This window comes from Onthophagus taurus, chromosome 8 (assembly GCF_036711975.1).
Source record: "Onthophagus taurus isolate NC chromosome 8, IU_Otau_3.0, whole genome shotgun sequence".
Classification (NCBI taxonomy): domain Eukaryota; kingdom Metazoa; phylum Arthropoda; class Insecta; order Coleoptera; family Scarabaeidae; genus Onthophagus; species Onthophagus taurus.
Genome location: NC_091973.1, coordinates 524,392 through 545,864, shown reverse-complemented (window position 1 = coordinate 545,864; position 21,473 = coordinate 524,392). Strand labels below are relative to the sequence as shown.

The 21,473-nt window shown below is 34.0% G+C and overlaps 3 protein-coding genes across 7 annotated transcripts; 1 reads left to right on the top strand and 2 right to left on the bottom strand.

The window, feature by feature from the left end:
- Positions 1-1,861: 1,861 nt before the first annotated feature.
- On the bottom strand, positions 1,862-11,637 carry LOC111414201 (expansion). Of its 3 annotated transcripts, none has more exons than XM_023045454.2 (8): positions 11,461-11,634; positions 9,993-10,133; positions 7,638-7,795; positions 5,155-5,227; positions 4,522-5,091; positions 4,361-4,466; positions 4,091-4,309; positions 3,719-4,028 (listed from the first exon to the last, which is right to left on the bottom strand). In XM_023045454.2, the coding sequence occupies exons 2-8, from the start codon at positions 10,107-10,109 to the stop codon at positions 3,916-3,918; spliced, it is 1,356 nt and encodes a 451-aa protein (XP_022901222.1). In that variant the 5' UTR covers positions 10,110-10,133; positions 11,461-11,634; the 3' UTR covers positions 3,719-3,915. The 3 variants fall into 3 exon arrangements, with proteins under 3 accessions (XP_022901224.1, XP_022901222.1, XP_071054914.1); XM_071198813.1 differs by lacking the exon at positions 11,461-11,634 and adding an exon at positions 10,625-10,823; XM_023045456.2 differs by lacking the exons at positions 3,719-4,028; positions 4,091-4,309; positions 4,361-4,466; positions 4,522-5,091; positions 5,155-5,227 and adding exons at positions 1,862-2,182; positions 2,234-3,128; positions 3,532-3,604 and having other exon boundaries at positions 11,461-11,637.
- A 1,209-nt stretch (positions 11,638-12,846) lies between these two features.
- Positions 12,847-14,540, top strand: LOC111414185 (protein FAM8A1). 2 transcript variants are annotated; one of them, XM_023045434.2, is made up of 4 exons: positions 12,847-13,145; positions 13,199-13,331; positions 13,385-13,514; positions 14,142-14,540. In XM_023045434.2, exons 1-4 carry the CDS (start codon positions 12,989-12,991, stop codon positions 14,460-14,462), a joined length of 741 nt encoding a protein of 246 aa, XP_022901202.1. In that variant the 5' UTR covers positions 12,847-12,988; the 3' UTR covers positions 14,463-14,540. The 2 variants fall into 2 exon arrangements, with proteins under 2 accessions (XP_022901202.1, XP_022901203.1); XM_023045435.2 differs by having other exon boundaries at positions 12,860-13,145; positions 13,391-13,514.
- On the bottom strand, positions 14,522-21,072 carry LOC111414184 (lysine-specific demethylase 7B-like). 2 transcript variants are annotated; one of them, XM_023045433.2, is made up of 13 exons: positions 20,964-21,072; positions 20,736-20,906; positions 20,507-20,592; positions 19,228-20,086; positions 18,965-19,166; positions 18,706-18,906; positions 16,645-16,844; positions 16,398-16,594; positions 16,235-16,340; positions 16,000-16,178; positions 15,730-15,944; positions 15,559-15,664; positions 14,522-15,441 (listed from the first exon to the last, which is right to left on the bottom strand). In XM_023045433.2, exons 2-13 carry the CDS (start codon positions 20,825-20,827, stop codon positions 15,356-15,358), a joined length of 2,529 nt encoding a protein of 842 aa, XP_022901201.2. In that variant the 5' UTR covers positions 20,828-20,906; positions 20,964-21,072; the 3' UTR covers positions 14,522-15,355. The 2 variants fall into 2 exon arrangements, with proteins under 2 accessions (XP_022901201.2, XP_022901200.2); XM_023045432.2 differs by having other exon boundaries at positions 14,522-15,444; positions 20,964-21,071.
- Between the last annotated feature and the right edge of the window lie 401 nt (positions 21,073-21,473).

The following is a 21,473-nucleotide window of genomic DNA, read 5'->3' as shown; positions in this document are numbered from 1 at the left end:
GGCAGTACCTGCGAGCATTTTACTTTTAAAGTTACCCAGCAAATATGTTTTGCACGCGGGCGCTTTTATTAAAATATTAAAGTACCAACAGTTTCGCGGGCCTTTTTTGCGGAACTGGGATTAGAGTAAAACTTCTAAAGGAATATATAAATTCAGAAGGGGCCTTCAAAAGTGAGTCGCATCGATCGTACGGGTAAGAAGAGCTTCTTAGACGTGCCGCCTCGAATTTCATTGTACACACAAAAGTATAAATTATAAATAAACGCGTATTTCCCATTCGCGGCTTCCTTAAAAATTAAACGGTATTTACAGCCATCTGGTGATCGAAATTATTAAAAACCCCATTTCTTATTCTCAGCGAAGAAACTTGAACGTCTATAAAGGTAGTTCCATTGATGGACTTTCTGTGACCAAACTTGAATAAACTTTTCTTAAGTTTTAAGTGACTAACCAGCGATTTGATCGTGCCGAGATATAGATTTCCAACGTGAATACGGGATGGTATCGTCAGATCTGCACCTGTGCTCGTTAGCATTAGTCGGAAACGATTTTAAGCTAACGAAACCAATTAACTACAATGGCACAATTAATATGTTTGGACAATTCAGATGTCAAGACCTCCCAAGGGACGCAACTTGCACCCGAATTTCTGTTCGAAGCTTTCAAGCTTAAACAATCTGTTCTCGTCGAATTTAAAATTTAGAAACTTGAAAAACTTGAAGAACAAGGAGCACGAAAGAAATCACACACACGCGGTTTACAATCCTCAGAACGAACTTAGTAGAATTTCGCCTCGGATTTTAATGACGTACTGTTCTTTTTTCTCCCCCCGGTCGACTCGGCAATACTTCGCGATCCATTTTTCCGCTCGTCTCGAAAAACTTGCCCGATTTTGTCCCGGAAATTACTGAAATCGCTTCGCTCGAAGAAAATTCATTAGTTACCTTTACAGCATTTCCAACTTCTCATTTATTGCATCGTTGCAAAATTCAGACAAACATTTACTCCAAACACAGTAAAAATATTTCCACCAAATATCCCAGTTAAGAATAACTTAAACTATTAAGATAATTTTAAAACAACAAGAATTTAAAAAATCGTAGCGATGAGTTGATTGTTAATCCAAACGTATACGAGTTGTTACTTTCGGTCAAAAGCGTTAACATCCGCGTTCATAAATCTCATTTTAAACTCTATGTATATTTCAACCGGAGTTAGAAATCGCAGTGGTGATCGCGATATATATTTTGCTTACTGCCACGGTTTCCGAGCCCTCTTTTCTTCCGCTGCACCTACGATAAATTTCCTACCAATATCTACGTAACCGTGATTTTACTTGAACTTTATGCAAGTATGCAAATTAACGGCTGAAAGCATTTTTATCCGTTTTCAATCCCCCAAACGGGACCGTTTCCCCTCCAAAACTCAATACTCCAGAGATCCACATCGCCGTAGACAAGCTTCTTAATAACGGAAACGTAATTAGAGGAATCAACCTTATCCAGGTCACCGGTAACGAAGCGAAGATCAGTTATAATACCCTTGAAAACCTATCGAATTAGTACTAGGAGGTGAATTGGTCTCCAGTGACACCTACCGAGAGCGAAAGATATTTACGATAGAAATCTAAATTACACACCCACACACACACATATATATATATATATATAAATTATATTAAGATTTAAAAAAATAAATAAATAAAAATTTTAAAATACTAATTAAAATATATACTTCTCTTTTTTATAATAACCTATAAAATAGGCAACTCTTCTTACTCATAAAAAGTATTCATAAGTAGGCAACCAATATTTCAATTCTTTCATTTTAATTCGTAAATTTCTGAAATAAAACATTTAACATCCATTTAAACTTTATTGATAATACAATAATGTTTACATCACCACCACCTAGATAATTTCCATATAAATATTAATTAATTTTTTTAATATACATGGATTTTACAATAATATTTCTAAGGGAGTGCTTAAACTAAATGACTTAAAATGGGTTACCCTACGAAAATATAATACAAAAAAAGAAGAACAACAAAAAATATAAATAATCACTTAATCCCATTCGCCAATGTACATAGTTCTCGGTTGATTTGGTATATATCCTCGAGTGGGGATTGGTAACCTTCCATAAATTTGGTTGTAAGGTGACTCCACGTTATCAGATTCTACAAAAAAAATTTATAAAATACAACTAAATAACATAATAATAATAATACCGTTTTCAAAATTTCCTCTATGCCACATTGGGTGTTGATGTAATTGTTGTTGTATCATATGATGTTGTTGTTGCATCAAATTTGGCAAAGATGTGGGTTGTTGAGTCATCGAATACCGTTTAGATGTGACCGTATCTTTAGACTTGGTCTCTTTAGCTTTCGATTTTGAAACAAAGTTTGGAACCCTCGCTCTCAATCCACAATAATAAGGATCATCGTATTTACCATCATCTTTATGTTTGTGGGTATTTCTCGTCGAAGCAAATGGTTTGGTTTTTTCTTCTTCGTCATAATCCGGTTTAGGGATGTTATGATGATAAATGTTTTCTCTTGGCGGTAATTTCGGAGGTTTCTCATTTCTTCGTTGTGCGTTTTGTTGGGATTGAAGCAAAAGTTGCTCTCTAGTTGCCGAAACCGAACCGGTTGCAAAACCTGAACTTCCGGATGAACCACTTCCATTTCCAGCAACGCTATAAGGATCTTCATCCGGTATAGGAATCCTCGGTCTATTTTTAATATCCATAACTTTTTGAACTGGAGGTAACTTGGTTTTTAACATATCCATCGCAACCACATTTATTATCAACACCCAAATTGGACACTCCAGGAGTTCCAATTCATTTTTAACGAATGCTATAGCGCTTAAACATTGACATTCAAGTCGTCGTCGATCCGGGTACGCCCTTCGCAATTCTCTATTAACGTTAGTTTGAAATTTTTTCATATCAAATAATTTTACTGGTCTTTCCATTTCTAAAGCGCATAATGGTACTTTTAAGATTTCATTTCCTACAGCTGTTTCTTCATCTTGTGCCGTATTTTTTATGTAAACATTCGATTTTGATACTCTTTTTATTAATATATTTCCTGCATCATCCATTTTTATTTTTACACCCTATAAAAAAGTTATATATTAGTATGGTCAGGTTTATATTTAATTTATCTAAAAGGAAATTTAATTAAAGTATGGAACATAACTTTTTGATTTTTCCACAATGATGTTCCTTTGTCAAGACATTAATTATTTGTATGTATAACTACAGCATTATGACAATGTTGAGAGATGACATTGAGGATTGTCCAGGATGATGTTTAAGTATATCTGGGAGGTGCATCAGACATGATATCAAATGATGTTCAGATTTATCTTGAAGTAAGTTAGGAACGATATTGAAGAATGAGAGTTGGGCAAAATGATGCTGGAGAATGGGCAAAACAAGTATACTAGGGACCTTAGAGATTACTGTCTGGAACAATGCTAAGTGATGATTGACCAATTTTGATTTGATATGACTTACATGTCCAATTAATCTTTTAAATTCGTCCGTTTTTTGGTCCCTCATTGGGTTGTCGAATCCGTTTAAGCCAATTCTATAAAAATATAAAAGATTTTTGTTTATATATATAGTTATTTTTCGAAGCTTTTGCACCAAACTGAATACTCATCGAAATATTTAAGGAGTGAAATAAAAAAAATCTCGAAAATATTCCATCACCATCAAATATATTTTCTTCATATAAATTAATATTGCAGTAATTATAATAAAAATATTTATAGATATAATACAAAAATATATGATACATATCTTTTAGGTAATATTTAGGTAATATCTTTCTTAAATTATCGTTAACGTCATTAACTTCGCTTATTTCATTTATTTTGTAACATCATTTTCGTCGTGTTAATCCCATTCGCTGACGTAAGCCGTTTGTGGTTGATTAGGAATAAAGCCTCTGGTGGGAATCGGTAATCTACCATAAATCTGGTTGTAAGGAGATTCCATACTATCCATGTCTAAATAAAATTATTTTATTATATCAAATTACTTAAAATGATTTATAATATATAGATCATACCAATTCCACTTTCAAAACTTCTTGCATGCCACATTGGATGTTGATGATACGGTGTTAAATGATGACGTGCCAACGATGGTTGTATTTGAATTTGTGGTGGGACTTGATGAGTGATCGAAAATCGTTTTGAAGAAATCGAGTCTTTTTTAGAAGATTCCTTTTTTGATTTAGAAACGAAATTTGGTACTCGAGCGCGTAATCCGCAATAATAAGGATCATCTAAAAAGATTTGTCAATGAAATCGTCAATGAAAAATTGTTTTGATATTACCATCTTTTTGGTCTTTAGTTTTTTCCTTTCTCCTTGATGATAAAAATGGTTTAAGAATTTTATTGATTGGTTTTGAGTTGTTGGGGGGATTCCCATCATAATCCGGCTATAAATAAATCAAAATAAATATAAAGTTTTAGTATATATTAACTTTCTAATACCTTTGGAATGTCGTGCGATGATCCAAACATGTTTTCTCTGGGAGGAAGTTTCGGTGGTTTATCACTTCTCGGTTGATTAGTAACATAGTGCGATTCCCTTGGCATTTGATACCCTCCTATGTTTCGTCCAGCAACTCCCGCAACGCTGTAAGGATCTTCATCGGGAATTGGTATTCTGGGGCGATTTCTAATATCCATAACTCTTTGTACAGGTGGTAATTTAGATTTTAACATATCAATAGCGACAACGTTAATAATCAAAACCCATAAAGGACATTCCAATAGTTCTTGTTCGTTTCTTACAAAAGCAATCGCACTCAAACATTGCGACTCCAATCTTCTTCTATCCGGATAAGCAACTTTTAATTCTCTGTTAATATTGCTTTGGAACTTTTTCATATCAAAGAGTTTGAAGGGTTTTTCCGGTTCTAAAGCGCAAGCGGGAAGTTTAAGTACGTCATTTCCGATGGCGTTTTCGCCATTTAAACCGGTATTTTTAATAAAAATGTTGCACTTTGAAACTCTCTTAATTAAAATATTTCCGGCATCGTCCATCTTGATTTTGACACCCTAGAAAATGTCAAGGATAGTCAATAATGAAAACCATATTTTCGGACGAATCGAAGGACTTACGTGTCCAATATGCTTTTTGCACTCGGATGTTTTTTGATCTCGCATTGGATTATCGAACCCGTTCAGGCCGATTCTGCAAAAGAAAGAAAGAGTCGGTTGTTTATCACGAAAGGACGTAGGTGAAGAGTTGAAGAGGAGGATAACACGGTCCAAGGATTTCCACAAAACTCGCGGGTCGCATCGTTAAACGCGCGCGTTAATACCAGTTCACGGTTGTTGCAAATGTCGAAACAATAATATAAACTTTGACATTTCGGCTTGAGTAAAGTTCAACTAAAAATTTCAACGCTTTAAATTCATAAAACCGAGGCTGAATGTGAAAGTATACGATGTACACTATTACTGTATTGATTTTTTATCTATTTATATTAGCATTTTTTTCTCGTAAATTCGTTGTTAACTCTCAATGGAATGCAAGGACTATAATTATTATAACATTTTCTTTTCATCTCAAATTCCACATTACTATTAATACTATCAACCTTATAAAACTTATACGAGGATATTTTCAATATAAAGAGTTGTACACTGTGTTAATAAATTATCGTAAGTATGCAACTAATATCACAGTATTGTTATTATAATACGCGATTTGCGATATTAGTTGCATACTTGCAATGTTGACGTCGGGTACGATAATCTTATTTAATAACATGTGTTAATTAAAATGAGTTATTTTTATACAGATAATTCTTATCGGTTGAAAGATACGAGATGGTCGAACAGCAAGAAGATATAATGGTGTGAGAAGAATGCTGAGCTTTTGGTAAATAAGGTGCGGGTAAGTATTATAAGGAGTATTTGTAATCCGAGAGAGGAATACCGAAGGGGTAAATAAAAGGCGGTAATGGTGAATAATAATCGCAGGTAGGGCCAGAGAAGTGTACAAAGCGTTTAGCATAATAAGAAACAGAATCTTCTTAGTGATTTTCGCGTAAGTCGACGTGGAAATTAATTCCGGCGGGGGCTTTGACGCGCGTACGTTTTTCTCGCCTCTTTTGAGCGTCGTTTTCATAAAAGGCCGCGGTCATGTTATACGGGGCCCCCCTGTCCCCCTTGTTGGAGGTCTGCCTGAACGTTCTCTTGATTTACGACAGTGTCAAACACGCCACCCGCAAAGTTCATAACACAGAGTATGAGTTATACCTAGAATCTAATCCCGGTACCGGCTACTTGGTTTTTTGCGGAGGTATGCGGCACAGGGGAGGCTTTTTATGACGCAATGGCCGTTTGGGGGGAGCTTTTAACGTCTCGGTCGCGTTCAAAACCAGATGACCTTGCGACCACGCGACTTCTTCTCCGACGGCCACGACGACCCCGACGGAGATAGTTTTTAAAAAACAGACGCGTCCAAGAAAGGGAATTTGATAGTATGTAATATTGTCCAGATACGTCCCCGCACCATGCCAGCAAAAAACGTATTAGGAAACAAAGGGTGTGGCGTCCTGCCTTGTATCTACAAGGCCAGCGTATAAACTTACATTTATTTGCAACCAATATCGGTACGCGAGGCGCACCTTTTGAGCCAGTTCGGCTACGATACGTACGCAGATTGCTCAGGATTTATTCCTCGCAAATTCACGCTCGTCTTTCTTCACTTTCGTTTCTTCGCGACCAACCACCACGGACACAACAAACTTGACATTTCTTTTTTACTCATATCTTACACCTCCAAGAAAACCCAACTTATTTATTTCTTGAGTAATTTCTTAATTTTGTGGCAATTCATTTTTTCCTGATTTCATCATCATCTAATGCCCGAAACCGGTTCTGTGTGTATACAAACATAATCCTATGTGTATATTGATTGGAATGTAGAAAATATTATGACCACTGTTATGAGAAGAGCTAAGAGAAGAAACACTAATATTTCAAAATTGAGTTGTTCCATAAAAATTTTTCAAAAAATCAACTTTTTCTAATTGTATTAAATAATAAATAATATTGTTTCGTCCTTCACATTGCTACATAAATTTTTTTCTGAAAATCAGACCACAATGTTATCTTATATCACCAAGTAAGTATAAAGTTTTGATAAAATTTTTGTAAGACCTCGGTTTGAGAATGATTGTTTTGGAACTGTAGACAACGACAACGCAATCGTCATGGCTCGGTCTCTGTGTAGGCTAAGACATTAGAAAGGCAACCTCGAGTTCGTTTCGCAACCGTTTCCCACATCTCGAGTAGTTCGCGATTATTTCAATATAGGTGGTATTTATGCGATGGGAGTAATTTTGTTCGGTTCTCAACTTATAGTAAAGAACGAAAGGGATGGCCGTAAAGATCGTCGTCGCCACAACCCGAAGAAAATCGAAACCATCCAAAACGAAACGATTTTTCTGCCATTCCTGCACGTGGCCTTTACGCGGAGCCACTTTCACTCGCTCGGTCTGTGTGCGACCAAAAGAACCGCACAGCTAAGAGTATACGCGTTTGGTGCAATAGTCATTTTAAAAGGAATTGTAATTGGCTTTTTTGCTTACCTAAAACCATCGAAACCGTCATCCGAACCGTTTACTGTCAAAACTGGAGCTCTTGCATACGCTTTTGCTACCCTACGATTTCTTTCCAAAACGATAACTTTCGCCCAAATTTCATCGTCTATTTGCGTCCATTTATCCAATACTTCTTGGATATGATCCTGAAAATAAAACATATACATGCGAATAATGGAACGAAGATTGTTGATCGCCTATAAATATTTCAAGGAAGGTTTATTAACAACAAAAGAATACATAAATCCGGTTTGTAGACTGCAATAGGAATCGAATTCCAAATCGGGTTTGTTGTAGCCTCAAGCGTCGAAATATTTTCAAAAACGTCGTTTATAACGTCCTCACGCCAATTTCTCATATACTCAGGTCGTACGTAAAAACAAGTTCTGGCCGGTTTGGCGGCAGGGACGGCGCGTTTTGTGAAATTCAAGATACGCCAAGAACGAGTTGGGAAACTTTCACTAAAGTTGGTTGACATTTTAGCCCGAGATCGCCTGTTACCACTTTTATTTTCGATATTTTGCAGGTGCAAAAACTGCGTTGTATATAAATAATATTAATTAATTTGTAGGAAAATAGAAATATTTAAAAAGGACGCAAGGTCGTCCAAAGTAACGGATTTTTACCCGTAAGCTATTTACAAATTGTTGTGCGAGAAAAAAAGCAACCAGTATTCTATAATTACCTACACGTTAGCTCTTAACTGTATCTTTAGTAGGATCATCAACTGATTCACTCGCACTTTCAACTTTAACTCTCTCATTTTGAAAGATCGCAATGACGTCATCGGGTATTTTCGGGAATGTTTAGTTTTTTCGTCATATCTTTTAATATTTTAATCGAGTCATTATTGATGTATACTCGACCTTACAAAGACCTTCGCGGCCCGAGGCTTCAATTCTGAGACACTGAATGTTACATTTCGAAGACGTCAACCGTCGATCGCCACAAAAGACGCCTCTCATCTTAGCAACGGCGCCGAGAAAGAACTCGAGGGCAATCCTCCTTTATCAATGACTCGAATTCTTCAGAACGTCTTCGTTGCCTTTTTGCGAGTGAATGACCCAGGTTCAAAAATCTTGCGCGCTCTCAAACTGGTAGCGCACTTAAATGAGAGTTAAATTTATACTTTATGATCCAACTTAAGCAAATTAAAATTAATCCAGAACTAATTTCAAAAAATATATTTATTAAATGAGAGGTGTTAAGACATCTCCACGTAAGGGTTATTATTGTACGAGAATAGTTAAATTCTAATAAATCAAGGTTTCAGCACTAAATTGTACCTATTGTCGTGAAACTGATTTATTCACTCGGAGGTGTCGCTTATTCTTCAACGCGAGGACGGAACCAATCGGATCAAGAGCGTTCGAGGGGCAGTGGCGTAGCAGTAATGGTGTGTATGTCTATGTCGGTGTAAAATAAAAAATAACAAAGCACACCGCAAAATCTCTGCTTATATAACACGATCGGGAGTTTAGAACGATTTAAAATACCGTTCTTATTGTAACGGCGTAGGTAATGAGCAGATAACGTTCTTGACATTTTGTAAGAACCTGAGGTCGACCAGGTAAAAAGCAACTTTCACAATATCGATCTTATTAATTTTTTTTTAAGCATTTTATGCAAAAGATTTTGATACTTTAAAAATTTTTAATTTTAAAATGAAGTGGTAAGATCACTTTATGTGTCTACATAGAATACAAAGCGGTTGACGTTGGTGTCGTTGAACTTTAGGTAAGCTGTACGTGGTGTACTGTCGAGAACGGCCGAGTTTGGATTTAAAATTCTCGCACGCACGTATTCATCGAAATTGACCGGCTCGAAATTGAAATTCTCGTCGCCGCGACCGCGCCTACAACGGACGGCGCGAACCGTTTGACCCCTGACATTCCCCTGCTTGTAAATTTTATTAATGTCGCAGAATTCACTTTGTTGCGAAAGGAGAAACATTTGCGAGACTCGACGCGACGCCGTACCATGCGTTCGCTCAGATCTCAATAGTGGATTAGGCGAGAAACTCGGCATAAATTAGCGTGAAGGTAGGCTCTGTGGTTACATATCTACCTCCCAGACTCCCCCGCGCCGTCCCTCCTCGCAAACTTCCACAATTCGCCGGAAAAACTCTTTCTTAACATGCTCTAATAGTCGCTTATGGGTATACCTCAATAACTACGTTACAAAATGGGCCGCCATTGTTGCTCGAGCTAGAAATTAACTTTCTAAAGTCAAAACTATTTCAAAAGCAATTGGTATGCTTTGCAAACCATGCTACTTGGCACATTTTCTATTAAACTATGCATTCTTAACACTCAAAAGAATACAAATTCTCAAAATACTCACCTTATAAAGTTTGTCCTTTTGATACCACACATCTTCTTCCTCTTCCGGGGGTTGAAACGTCGTATCCATGTGAAGATCGTCTCGCGATCTAGACAGAATCTTCCTTCGCGACACCATGATAATGAATCGAAACGGACGGATCTGCAACCAATATTTAAATGTTGATCGAAAAAGCACAAAAACCGCCGACCTTCGGATCAGCTTTGTGAAAAAACCGCCCGAACTCCGGTGAATCACGAAAAATACCGGAGACTACTCGCAAGAAATCCTTCGAAAGGTCGAAATTACTCAATGGTTCTTGCGAGAAATGACACGGAGGATTCGATACGTGCCCGCCAACATGAATTCCTCCGTTTCTTTAGGTGGGGAACACGAAACGATCATTTTAAATAGATTAAATATCTATTAACTTGAAAAAAGAAAAAAGCTTCAACGGTAGATTAAGCGACTAACTCGGAATAACCGAAAATGAGACAATAGTGTAACTGTATTAACTACTCAATATTCAAGAAATGTAACGTACTAAATCCAATAACGGAGTCACATTAAGACACTTTCATTTGATTATATATATATATTAAGAAAATAGTAATAATATCTTAGTAAAAGTAAAAGTAAGATTATGCAATGACCTTTAAGGAATTTGATAAAACCGCTTAGAGTTGACGGAAAACGGAAAGAATGAAACCGCCCCAACGTGGACGTTAAACCCCGCTTAACGTCGTCGCCGGACGATTTGCGGACGAGCTAATATAGAATTCGAGAACCTGTTTTCTGGAACTGCCAACACAATGTGCCGTCACATTCGCGGTTTTGTCTCACGTGTTTTTCGTTTGCAAGAAGGCGTTGGACATGGCCCTGCAATCTCGGACTGTTGGCCGTGCCCGGAGAGTTGAGTGGTAGAAGCGTGAAAGATATTGCGCCAGATAGAGCTCTCCGGAGTTAGCCGTTCCCCCCACGAAGAATCAACTCTCGCAGACTCAACAATGTATCGAAAATAGCATCGTCGTCGGAGAATCAAAATAAAATCTTGGACTGTAAGATTGTTTTTTTTTTGTGGCGGTGTTTCTTGTTTGTGTGTTATATAACTGTTAACCGTGAAGTAGTAGGTAGGACCATTATCGTTGACTACCCACTGCTCAATATTCTCGAAAAGACCCAAGTCCTTATAATATGAAAATGGGCTCGACGGCTTGCATAACAATAAAGGAACTCCTAAAGTACATTGGCTTTCTACTACCAGCAACAATATCCAAAGAATAAAAATTCCAAACATTATAATACGCACATATCGTCAATTTAGAAAGTATCGACCAATACGCATTACTTTCATCGAAGCGACTTATCTACTACAAGTGATTTTAAACAAACGGGTTGTAAAAACCTACTTTTCTTTTCGAAATTGTGCTAATCTTCCCATACTACACGAAATTCACTATTCTAAACTTAATTTCCAAGTTATTCTTACCTAATTTATAAAAAGTTTTGATATCCTCGTTAAGGTAATCCAACAAATCGATGGATCGTTTACAGCCAGCACATTTTCACAAAAAAATATCAAGAAAAAAAATCGAATGATTGCGAAATGCTCTGTCACTTAATTACAGAGTACAAACAGCGCGCAAACTCCACAGTCGCACGGAGACTGGCAAGTAAAGGTTTAGTAGGTCCGCGCTTTCTTGATTTGCGCTGCGCAAGCGCTAAGAATGCGTTATTATGACGTCGCTGTAAGTGGGTTAGACCAAGAGACTATGTCTAACTGTTTCCAAGGCAATTGACAATCATAACACTTTCTTTCACTTGGTTCTAACATAAATCAAATAGCGCATACCGAATATTCTCTTTAAAGATTTACATCTACTAAAAAAAAATATTTTGTTAACCACAATTGAAATTGAATCTAGTACAATAGGACCTTGAATTACATAATACAACATTTCAAATAAAATTAATGCAAATTAAAAGATATAAGATATCAAAGATTATCTCGTACGGGTCCGAAATAGGCATATAATATCCCGCGGAGAGGGTGTTATTTGCCAAATCAACGGTTTAATATTCTCAAGTATTATTTATGGCGTTTTAAAATGAGATATTCATTAAGAACCCAAACCGGGTTCTTGGTTGGGCGGGCCCCATTTATGTGAAACCCCGGTCGCGCCATGGGTCCTCTTTATCTTCTTTGCCTTTTTTTGCAACTTAATAAAAACCCAAGAAAGGAATTCAAATGATGTTTTGGCCACTCCAGCCCGAAAATAGCACGTCGCCTTTTTAGATGAGACCGATCAGATAAGTTTCTTTATTTTTAACCCACCTCAAAATTTTTTTTACTTTTCATTATATTAAATAAAAATAACTTTAAGATTAAAAACCTTATTTCAATGTTGAAACCACTTTCAAGGTTAAGTTTTATTTTGCATTCAGAAATATTCTTGTATCATTCATGTAAGGTTGTTCGACTTTGTATATCTTCTACATTGGATGGACGTCACGATAGTCTGAGATTTTCATTATATAAAAAATTTTTCCTGGAGTAAGCTTCCTAAAGTAATTAATAATTTCCAATACTGTTTGTTAATTCCATTACATGTACTGGATGATATCTCTTAACGTTATTTCCTTTAGCATCATTAATCAATATCAATATCTCTAAACATTATTGCTATTATCCCACAACCTCTGGTATCTCTTAATATCGCTCTTAATAACTTCGAAAAAAATGATTTCAAGACCTTCATGACGTCAAATTCATGACGAATACATATTTTATAGGATGTTTGCGCCATCTATGTTTGGATAACTCAATAAAACGCTGAAATTGTAAGAATCAGGTGTTTGATAAAAAGTTTACTACTAATACATGAAAAAATGGTTCATTCACTTTTCTTTGACAACACGAAAGTGAAATTGACTGTGTTGGTAAAAATCTAAAATTTTGGCCGAAAATGGTATTGTTATATTCTGGGTATATAACGAAATAAATAATATTAATCAATATGAAGACGGACGGGGACGTTGATAACAATCTGACTCTAAATGAACTTAATAATTACATTCAAAGTTTACGAGAATGGATTGAAAGTGCTAAAACGGTTCAACAACAAAATTATCAAGCGTTTCAAGATGTTGTGAGATTATCAAATCAAAGACCTGGTATGTAATCCAACATAATCATTATAAGCATAATTATCAATAATTATTTTTAGCTCCAAATCGTGTTGGATTGATTCAATTTGTGATCCCACCGTTATGGAAACGATTCGCAGCAGAAACGATCGATTTCATTCTACTATTTACATTAAAACTTTACCTTACATTTCTACTCTTTTACAATTTTGAGTAAGCAAATAAATGTGGATTAATCAATTTTTATTGAAATAAAATCAATCAAGTTTTAGCTTTCCTCTTGCTGACAAAGAGGAATTAATTTCTATTTTGGAAAATCCTGAAAAAGTTGCTGCTGTTTCTGCAGAACTTGCTGTTTTGGAAGTACTATATCGTGTACTTGCTTGTATTTATGAGGTACTTAATTATTAAGATTGATATAATGTACATCAGAAATGTGAATTTACAAACTTATCAAAAATTAATTCAATCCTTGGAGTTAACATGAAATTGATGGAGGTATAAATATTATTCAAAGGGCGAAAGGGGTTGTGTAATATCAGGTATAACACCCACACAGGAGTTATTTCATAAAAAGTGGGTGGGGAATAAATCCAATGATTGTGGGAGAAAGGTTAAAGGGAGTAAATTCTTTTATCACATAGTTAAAGGGCATGAAAATGACGCTGAAATTGAGGTGTGTGGGAGATGAAAGGAGAGAATAGAAAGCGTAATAATGAGCTGTTTGTCAGTTGGAGTTACAGTATATAATAATAATAAGTGTTTGAAAGAGTGATGAGGTGAATGAGTTGGTCTAACAAGCAAAAATGGTAAGAGGTGAGTTCTAAGCAATAACTTTTAAAGAAGAAGATAAACAGTGTATGAAATTATATATGTAGTGTGTTTGATTATAGCTGTCACAACAAATATCTTAATTATTATGTATTAATACTGTATAGGAAAGAGAAACCTAAAATGATTCACACATCTGATGTACATATATTACTAGAAAAAAAAATTACAATAAAAATTTATATTTATTAGACTTACTGGTTGCATGGTGCAGAACCAGCATCACCTGGAAAATTTTTATTGGGTCTTCGTGTTTATTGCACTGAAGAAGTGGTGACAATCAATGAAAATGAAAATCCTGTATTGTTGGTAAATCCTGGTAGTTTGGGATGGGCGAAATCATTTTGGAGAGCCATACTTAAGAATATATTATTGGGTCTAGTCATGTTTCCGATGTGTTTTGGTATGTTCATATCAAGACATAATCGAACCGTATACGATTTATTGGTGGGGACAGTCGTGGTGGAACATAACCCGGAAGTGCGTGTGATACCGCAAAATGTGAACAACTAAAACAGAGATTATAATAATTATAATTAACGGTTGGGACCAAGTAAAAAAAACGAGTTGAATAAAAAATTATAATACTTTTTTATTTTTATAAATTCTACATTGTGGGTTTATCGAAAAATTGTATAATTCCGTACAAGTGAATGATATTTTTAATTATTTTAACATACTTATTTTCATTTTGGAATTGAAGCTATATTATTCCGGTTAAAATGAAAGATGATCTCAATGAATGGCAAAAAAATGATCGTCAAATACGAACATATGAACACATACATTATGAATATTAATGTTATTTTTTTTCTTAAAATCACAGCAGAAAATTCCAGCTAATATAATAAATACACCGTTAAGGCAAAATCTTTTTTTGCACGCCGGGGGCCGAATGTTGTTCAATTTCTTTTCCTTTTCTTGTTTTCGTTGTACATATAATATTAAAGTGTGTATTTCGTGTAACGGGTATGTTGTTTTTATCAATCAGGAGGTGATTTTATCAGTTTTAATCTTAATTTCTAATGTTAACATGTATATATTCGATTATTTATTAAAAAACTTGTTTTTATTGAGAAATGACATAAAATCACAGTAAAACTATATTAATTAAAATCAATTCCATGACACGATATAAAAAAGTTAACTAATAAAATCATTGAATTTGGAATGTTATAAGAAAAAGAAATGTTATAACGAGATTCGGACGTGATTAAAAAACAAAATTAAATGAAACTAAACCATACATAATTCAAATTAACAATAACTACCCATGATTTCAATAAAAAATAAACACTGTAAAGATTAACAACAAGAACACAACTAATATAATATTAAAAAAAAAGAATACTGTTCAGTGATAATTGTTCTAAAGTTTTTTTTTTCAACTATTCGACGTGGACAAATCAGTGGATCATTTTGTGAATTTTCAAAATCTTTCCTAGGCGCTGTTTAGCAGTTTTCATTCCTTTTCGAGGTCTAGGCGTAGTCACTACTATAAAATCACCACAATCATCAGAAGAAAAAGCAACAATAAATATATCCATACAGTGTGTTTGATTTTAGTTGTCACAACTAAAATCAAATACACTGTATATTTAATAATCACCATGTGTAGATGTACTCGCTATGGTTGTTGTATTTGGTACAGAAGACGTAGTTTTTTCCGTTAATTTTGGTTTAATTTTTTTTCGTCTATACTGTCTTTTTGGACTCTAAAAAAACAATCAAAAAATCATAAATAAATCAGTGTTGTGAATCAAAAAAATTGTGAGAGTACTTTTTCAGGACTTTCACAAGCTCTTTTTGCAGCAGCCGCCTCTAAGACTTTTTCCACGGCTTGTTTTTTGGTACCTTCACGCGCTGGACGGTTCATTTTCGGCAATAATGGCCCGACACGGGCTTTTGGATTCCAAGCCTCATCGATCTTTGATCGACCTCTCGGCTTAAAGATATGTATATCTTCATCATCAGAATTATCCAAAGATGGATAAACTAAAAATGTGTTTATTAAATAAATTTTTGGCTGCAAATTAAGAAATTTATTTACTGTAATCTTCATCTTGGTGAACATTATTAATATCTTCCTCTTCAGAAAGTGTATTTGATAACGAACGATATTTTCGAGACCTAGCGGGTGCTCTCCCAGGTTGAATAAACGTTTGGCTTATAGATAACATTCCCGCGATTGCTTCTTGTGTTGACGGCGACGTTCGTCCACTTCCATCACTAAAAATTTTAAAAAAATAAACCAAAACGTCACAAAAATAAATTATTGTGTTTACTCCATAAATTTATTTGTTAAAGCTGAAGCTTTTAATAAGGATTCAATACCATTTTTAGGAATATCTTCAAGATCATCCCGTTTTTTCGATTTCGGACCCCAACTATCTAAACAAATCGTCTCAAAATTCACATTTTATTTCATTTTTTTACTTCATAACTTACTTGGTAGTCTCATTTTTAACGATCCGCTCGATTTTTTTGTTTTCCGTGGACTCTCATCAATACTCAAATTAAAGCAATCATCATCTCTATCGCTATCATCATTAAAATCATAAACTGATTTACTCATACTTCCAAAAGTTAACGCGGAATCAAGGGATAGATTTGAATCCGGTCCACTTGGAATACCATCTTTTGAACTACAAGAAAATGTTATTTCATTTAATTATGTTATATTTGTTTTTTTTACCCTAATTTTAATTTTAAAACACAATTTCTTTGTGAATTTCCATCTTCTCTACTTAATATACTACTTCCCCAACTATCCTCAAGAAATGTATTGCGTATATCTTGGGTATTCAATGAATTTTCGTAAGGATATATTGCAGGTTTTGGTAACGTTAATTTAATAGGGGTTGTTGCCGGCACTTCCGGTATATCAACAATAAACTAAAATGTTTATTAAAAAAAAATTCATATATATTTTTTAAAGCTGCATCTTTAAATAAATTCTCATTCAGAATCGTGTTTATGTTTATGTTACAAAAATAAAGGCTCAGTCAAACATATCCAACAGTGACAGTAACACTTATAGTGATTATTTCAGAAGCATGTTTATATTCAGTAAGTTCAACACGATGAAATATCAAATTTAAAAAGTATTTACATTTTTAATCGATTTTCCTTTTCTTAGTCATCATATTTTAATGATCGACACTCAGGTAGTACTGTGTATCACTCAGAGTTTGTGATTAAAAACGAATTCTTATTTATTTGCTCTTATGAAATTAATGAATATACATAGTACCAAGAGAAAACGCGTATGACTAATTGATTTTCGCGGTTATTTTCCACATGTGGCATGCATCATGTCCATGAATATGTTTTTCATGTTGAGTCATTTGCGTTTCTCGGTATATGCAAACACAAATATTTTTCAAAATTTGCTAATAAAAAAGAACAAGTTTTTCATTCAGAGCATACTACAAAAAAACTTTTAGAACAAAAGTTGTAGCAAATTTCATTCTTAACGAAATGTGTAAATAATAAAAATACGAAAATATGAAGATTCGCTGAATTTGTAGTTTTACATACTGTTGATAGTAATGCTTGGAATTTGGCACATATTACAAAAAAACTTTTAGAGTGAAAGTTGTAGAAAATATTATTTTTAACAATATTGCTGTCTTTTACTTTTGCTCTCGAATGCGTCAATATCGGGAAAAATACAAAAAAATATAAATTCTTATAATTTTCATATTTTTCTCGACATTGATGCAGCTGAGAGCAAAAGTGTTACACAATATATCTTCAAAACTTCCTTCAATATGTATATTCATAAAAGTGGCGAACGTGAGTTGAAACGTCTTGTCTATAATATACAGGGTGCCCATTATGTATGGAATCAACTTTATAAAAAAACATTTTATACAAAAGTTATTTAATATTTTATTTGCCATAATAAGACAGCATTCAATTGTTTTTATTTCAGAAAACAAATGAGCAACGAATAACACTTGAAGTTTTTTAAATGGCAATGTACCCTTTCGTTAGGCTCATTTGATAGAGATTTTTTTTCTCTTTACGATAACGTAAAATTTTAGTGCCCTCATATCAGAAAATTTTTGAAAAAAATTTAAAAATTGTTTATTAAGAAAATTTAACTAATAACATTAATCTAGATATCCGAGATCGTCAAGTACCTCGAATTATTGGAGATGTACACTAATTTTTCGTTTATTTGTTTTATTTTGTATGTAAATTTAATTTGCAGTAATAATTCGAGGTACTTGACGATCTCGGATATCTAGATTAATGTTATTAATTTTTATTAATAAACAATTTTAACATTTTTCTCAAAAATTTTCTGATGTAAGGATACAAAAATTTTACGCCATCGTAAAGAGAAAAGCAATCTCTATCAAATGAGCCTAAAGAAAGAATACCATTTAAAAAAATTTAAGTATTATTCGTTATTCATTTGTTTTCTGAATTAAAAACAATTGAATGCAGTCTTATTATGGCAAATAAAATATTAAACGAGTTTTGTAGAAAATGTTTTGCTATAAAGTTGATATCTACAAAGATATATACTATATTCCATACATAATGGGCAGCCTGTATAATATATACAGCCGTTTCGCACGTGTACTCACCAATACATTCTTATCTTAATAACTTATCTTAGTTCCCAATTATTAATTCTTATAATAAAATAGATAAATTTTTTTTTAAATCAAAATAATTCATAAATAATACCCTACTCTAAATGAGAATCAATTTAAAGATTATACTTATATAAAATAATTACATCATTCTTTGTATTTAAAGAATAATCAACAAAGTCTTTGTTAACGGGTTTTTTTCGTTTCCTCTTTGACTCCCGTTCTGGTTTGGGAGGATTCAACGAATTAATAAATCTTTCAGCGTGCCTTATTTCTTTGGAAATATCCTTTAGTAGTTTTGTTGTGTTTATACTTATGGGAATTTGTTCTCTACTACTTAAATTATACTAAAAAAATAATTTATAAATCATCTTAATTTTTTGGTTATAAGTATTGATGACCAACATCTTTCTCTGTATTCCATTGTTTTAACGAGGAAAGTAATGATTTTAAACCGGTTAATAAAGTGCTAGGACATCGTTTCTCTTCCGAATTAATTTCAGTTATTTGTGTTAATAATTTTTGAGCAGCAAACCAGTTGATCATCTCAAAATGAGGGTATAAAAACTTTTCTGTCGTTTTTATTTTCTTTTCTATATCATAAACCCTGTTTAAAAAAAACGAATTAAGTTTTTTTTTTAAATGTGTTGTGATGTTTTGTTACTTACTGTAATTGCATTGGAATATTTAAACTATGCAAAAAATTCCCGCCAAAAACTAATGAATCAATAGGGGTTAAAACAGCATGTATCCAACCTGTTGGTATCACCATTGTTTGTCCTTGTCTTAAAGTTGCTTTATAACATCGATCAACTTGATCGCCAAAAAATGTTTCACTTTGATTCGTCGCCGTCATCCACTGTTGATACAACGTGAGATTAGCAGGCGTTGGTTTAATAAAATAAAAAATTTTTTCGCCCCAAACAACATGATACCAAACGCTGGTCCCCCCGAAATCTATGTGAAAGTCCGTGTAAGCATCTTTAACACTCATCAGACAATATTTTTGGACTTGAGGTCGATTCACCGTACAATCGTAGGGCCAAACTGTGTTTGCCCAATCTAATTTTCTCGCAACTAAAGGGGCATCTATTAGTCGTGATAATCCTGTGCCAGAAAATTCCAAACTAACAACATTGAAAACCCGCATTCGATTTAAACTATTAAAATACGCCACGAAATCGCGCAATTTCATTTTTACATCTGTTTGACGGGTCACATCAATGACATCCATTTCGTGATCGCCACCGATGTATGATTCAACGTCGTACAGGCTGAAAGTATCCGAAGGAATATTCATTTCTAATCCATCTTTCCCATCGATGACGATGGGGCAATCAAACCCTCTTTGTTGAAGGAAAGTCTCTGTTAATTGTTGGCCGCGCATATGGATAACTACTTCACCTTCACTCGCAAAATGCCTGGCTCGTAATTCTTTAATAAAAACAGCCGTTCCCGTTTGAACCGGCCTCTCCGTTGCGTTTTCATCCCAAAAGTCATGTCTGTGATAATTCTTCCAAGGTTTATCTGAAAGAAAATTTTTGTTTCATCAACAAATTGTTATCTTATTCTTATTGTTACATTAAATAAACAAATTTTATATACAAAACTTTGGCTCTGATTGATAAAGAGTTAGTAGTGCTATTTAGTTGGTGAGTGGTGACGCAAATCGTATAAAAGTTATAACTACCTATTGTTAATTCATAACAGTGTGTAACAATGGTAGAAATGCAGATATCGGAAAAATGGTTTTCAGAATACTCAACAACCTTGATAAGAAACAATATGGTAACTAAGGTTAAGTGATAATTGGCAAATTTGTAATACTAAATGATTAGTCATTATTAATAACAGAATATGAATTTTTTGATTAAGTCATAAAGGCTTTATATAATAATCTATATATGTAAGCTACATATACAAGTATATATATATAAACAAACTTACTTATTGAAGGTCCAAATATGGGTGTACATCTGGGGCAATGGTATTTGTCTATTTCTATGGCCAGGTGTTCTTGGAAGTTGACACAACTAAAAACCATTAAAAACTTTGATTTGTGGAAGAAATAATATATTAAATAAAACGATATTGTTAAGGTCTTTTGTTAGGTTATCTTTTTGTCTGAATTAAAAGGAATAATATGCAGGAATATCAGAAAAAAACAGAAACGTACCTTCCATGGTACCAGTCTTTGCAAAGGTCGCATTGTATCATAAAAATATTTGGGTTATAGGGCTGTCCGCATAAACAGTAAGGAGTATCCATTGTAATAAAAAAATACTTCTTGTAAATAGTTAAGTTTGTCGCTTGGACGAAAAAAGTCACTAAAGAGGCCTTAAAGTTCCTAAAATTATTTTCTCCTTCAGTTACTAAACAACAAAACAATATGCTTTAGGCCTACCTTGCACTGCATTTGAAAAAAAATTTTCTTTCATTCGCTTTTCAACCAATTTCCACTTAACCTCTTCATCGGAAGAGGTAATACACGCAACTAAAGCCATATGAAAATTTGAAAGCGATAAGAAATTATTTGCTATTTCACTTTTTTAGATTTTCTAACCAAATTATAATGTGTACGTTCAGCCTAATTATTCTAGTTTTACCTTTTATTCACAGATGGCGCTATATTTTACCATAACGGAATTTAAATCCATAACAATATTCGAGTTGATAAATATTACTTTTAAACTAGAGAATTTGTTTCTTATATTCAGTAAATTCCGTTAATTTTGTTGACTACATTTCACCTTAAACTGTGCGCATGTTTGTCTGGACCATTGAGGTCTTATATATAATCTAGAGAGCGTATGCGATGCTGGTGGGGGTAATCAGAAAGTCAGACATGTTGGATGTACCGACCTGAACTTAGCTATAGTTTCAAGTCTCTATTGTACCTACAATTATAACCTCA

Excerpts from the sequence above, each read along its gene's own strand:
- LOC111414201 (XM_023045456.2), bottom strand. The coding sequence starts at position 10,109 with ATGGTGTCGCGAAGGAAGATTCTGTCTAGATCGCGAGACGATCTTCAC. Across the intron at positions 3,605-7,637 it reads GACGGTTTCGATGGTTTTAG|AATTGGCTTAAACGGATTCG; the intron begins GTAAGCAAAAAA and ends ATATTTTTATAG. Across the intron at positions 2,183-2,233 it reads TAGAGGAAATTTTGAAAACG|AATCTGATAACGTGGAGTCA; the intron begins GTATTATTATTA and ends TTTTTTTTGTAG.
- LOC111414185 (XM_023045434.2), top strand. The coding sequence starts at position 12,989 with ATGAAGACGGACGGGGACGTTGATAACAATCTGACTCTAAATGAACTT. Across the intron at positions 13,146-13,198 it reads ATTATCAAATCAAAGACCTG|CTCCAAATCGTGTTGGATTG; the intron begins GTATGTAATCCA and ends AATTATTTTTAG. Across the intron at positions 13,332-13,384 it reads CTACTCTTTTACAATTTTGA|TTTTAGCTTTCCTCTTGCTG; the intron begins GTAAGCAAATAA and ends AAATCAATCAAG.
- LOC111414184 (XM_023045432.2), bottom strand. The coding sequence starts at position 20,827 with ATGGATACTCCTTACTGTTTATGCGGACAGCCCTATAACCCAAATATT. Across the intron at positions 20,087-20,506 it reads CATATTTGGACCTTCAATAA|ATAAACCTTGGAAGAATTAT; the intron begins GTAAGTTTGTTT and ends ATTTTCTTTCAG. Across the intron at positions 18,907-18,964 it reads AATGGAATACAGAGAAAGAT|TATAATTTAAGTAGTAGAGA; the intron begins GTTGGTCATCAA and ends TTATTTTTTTAG.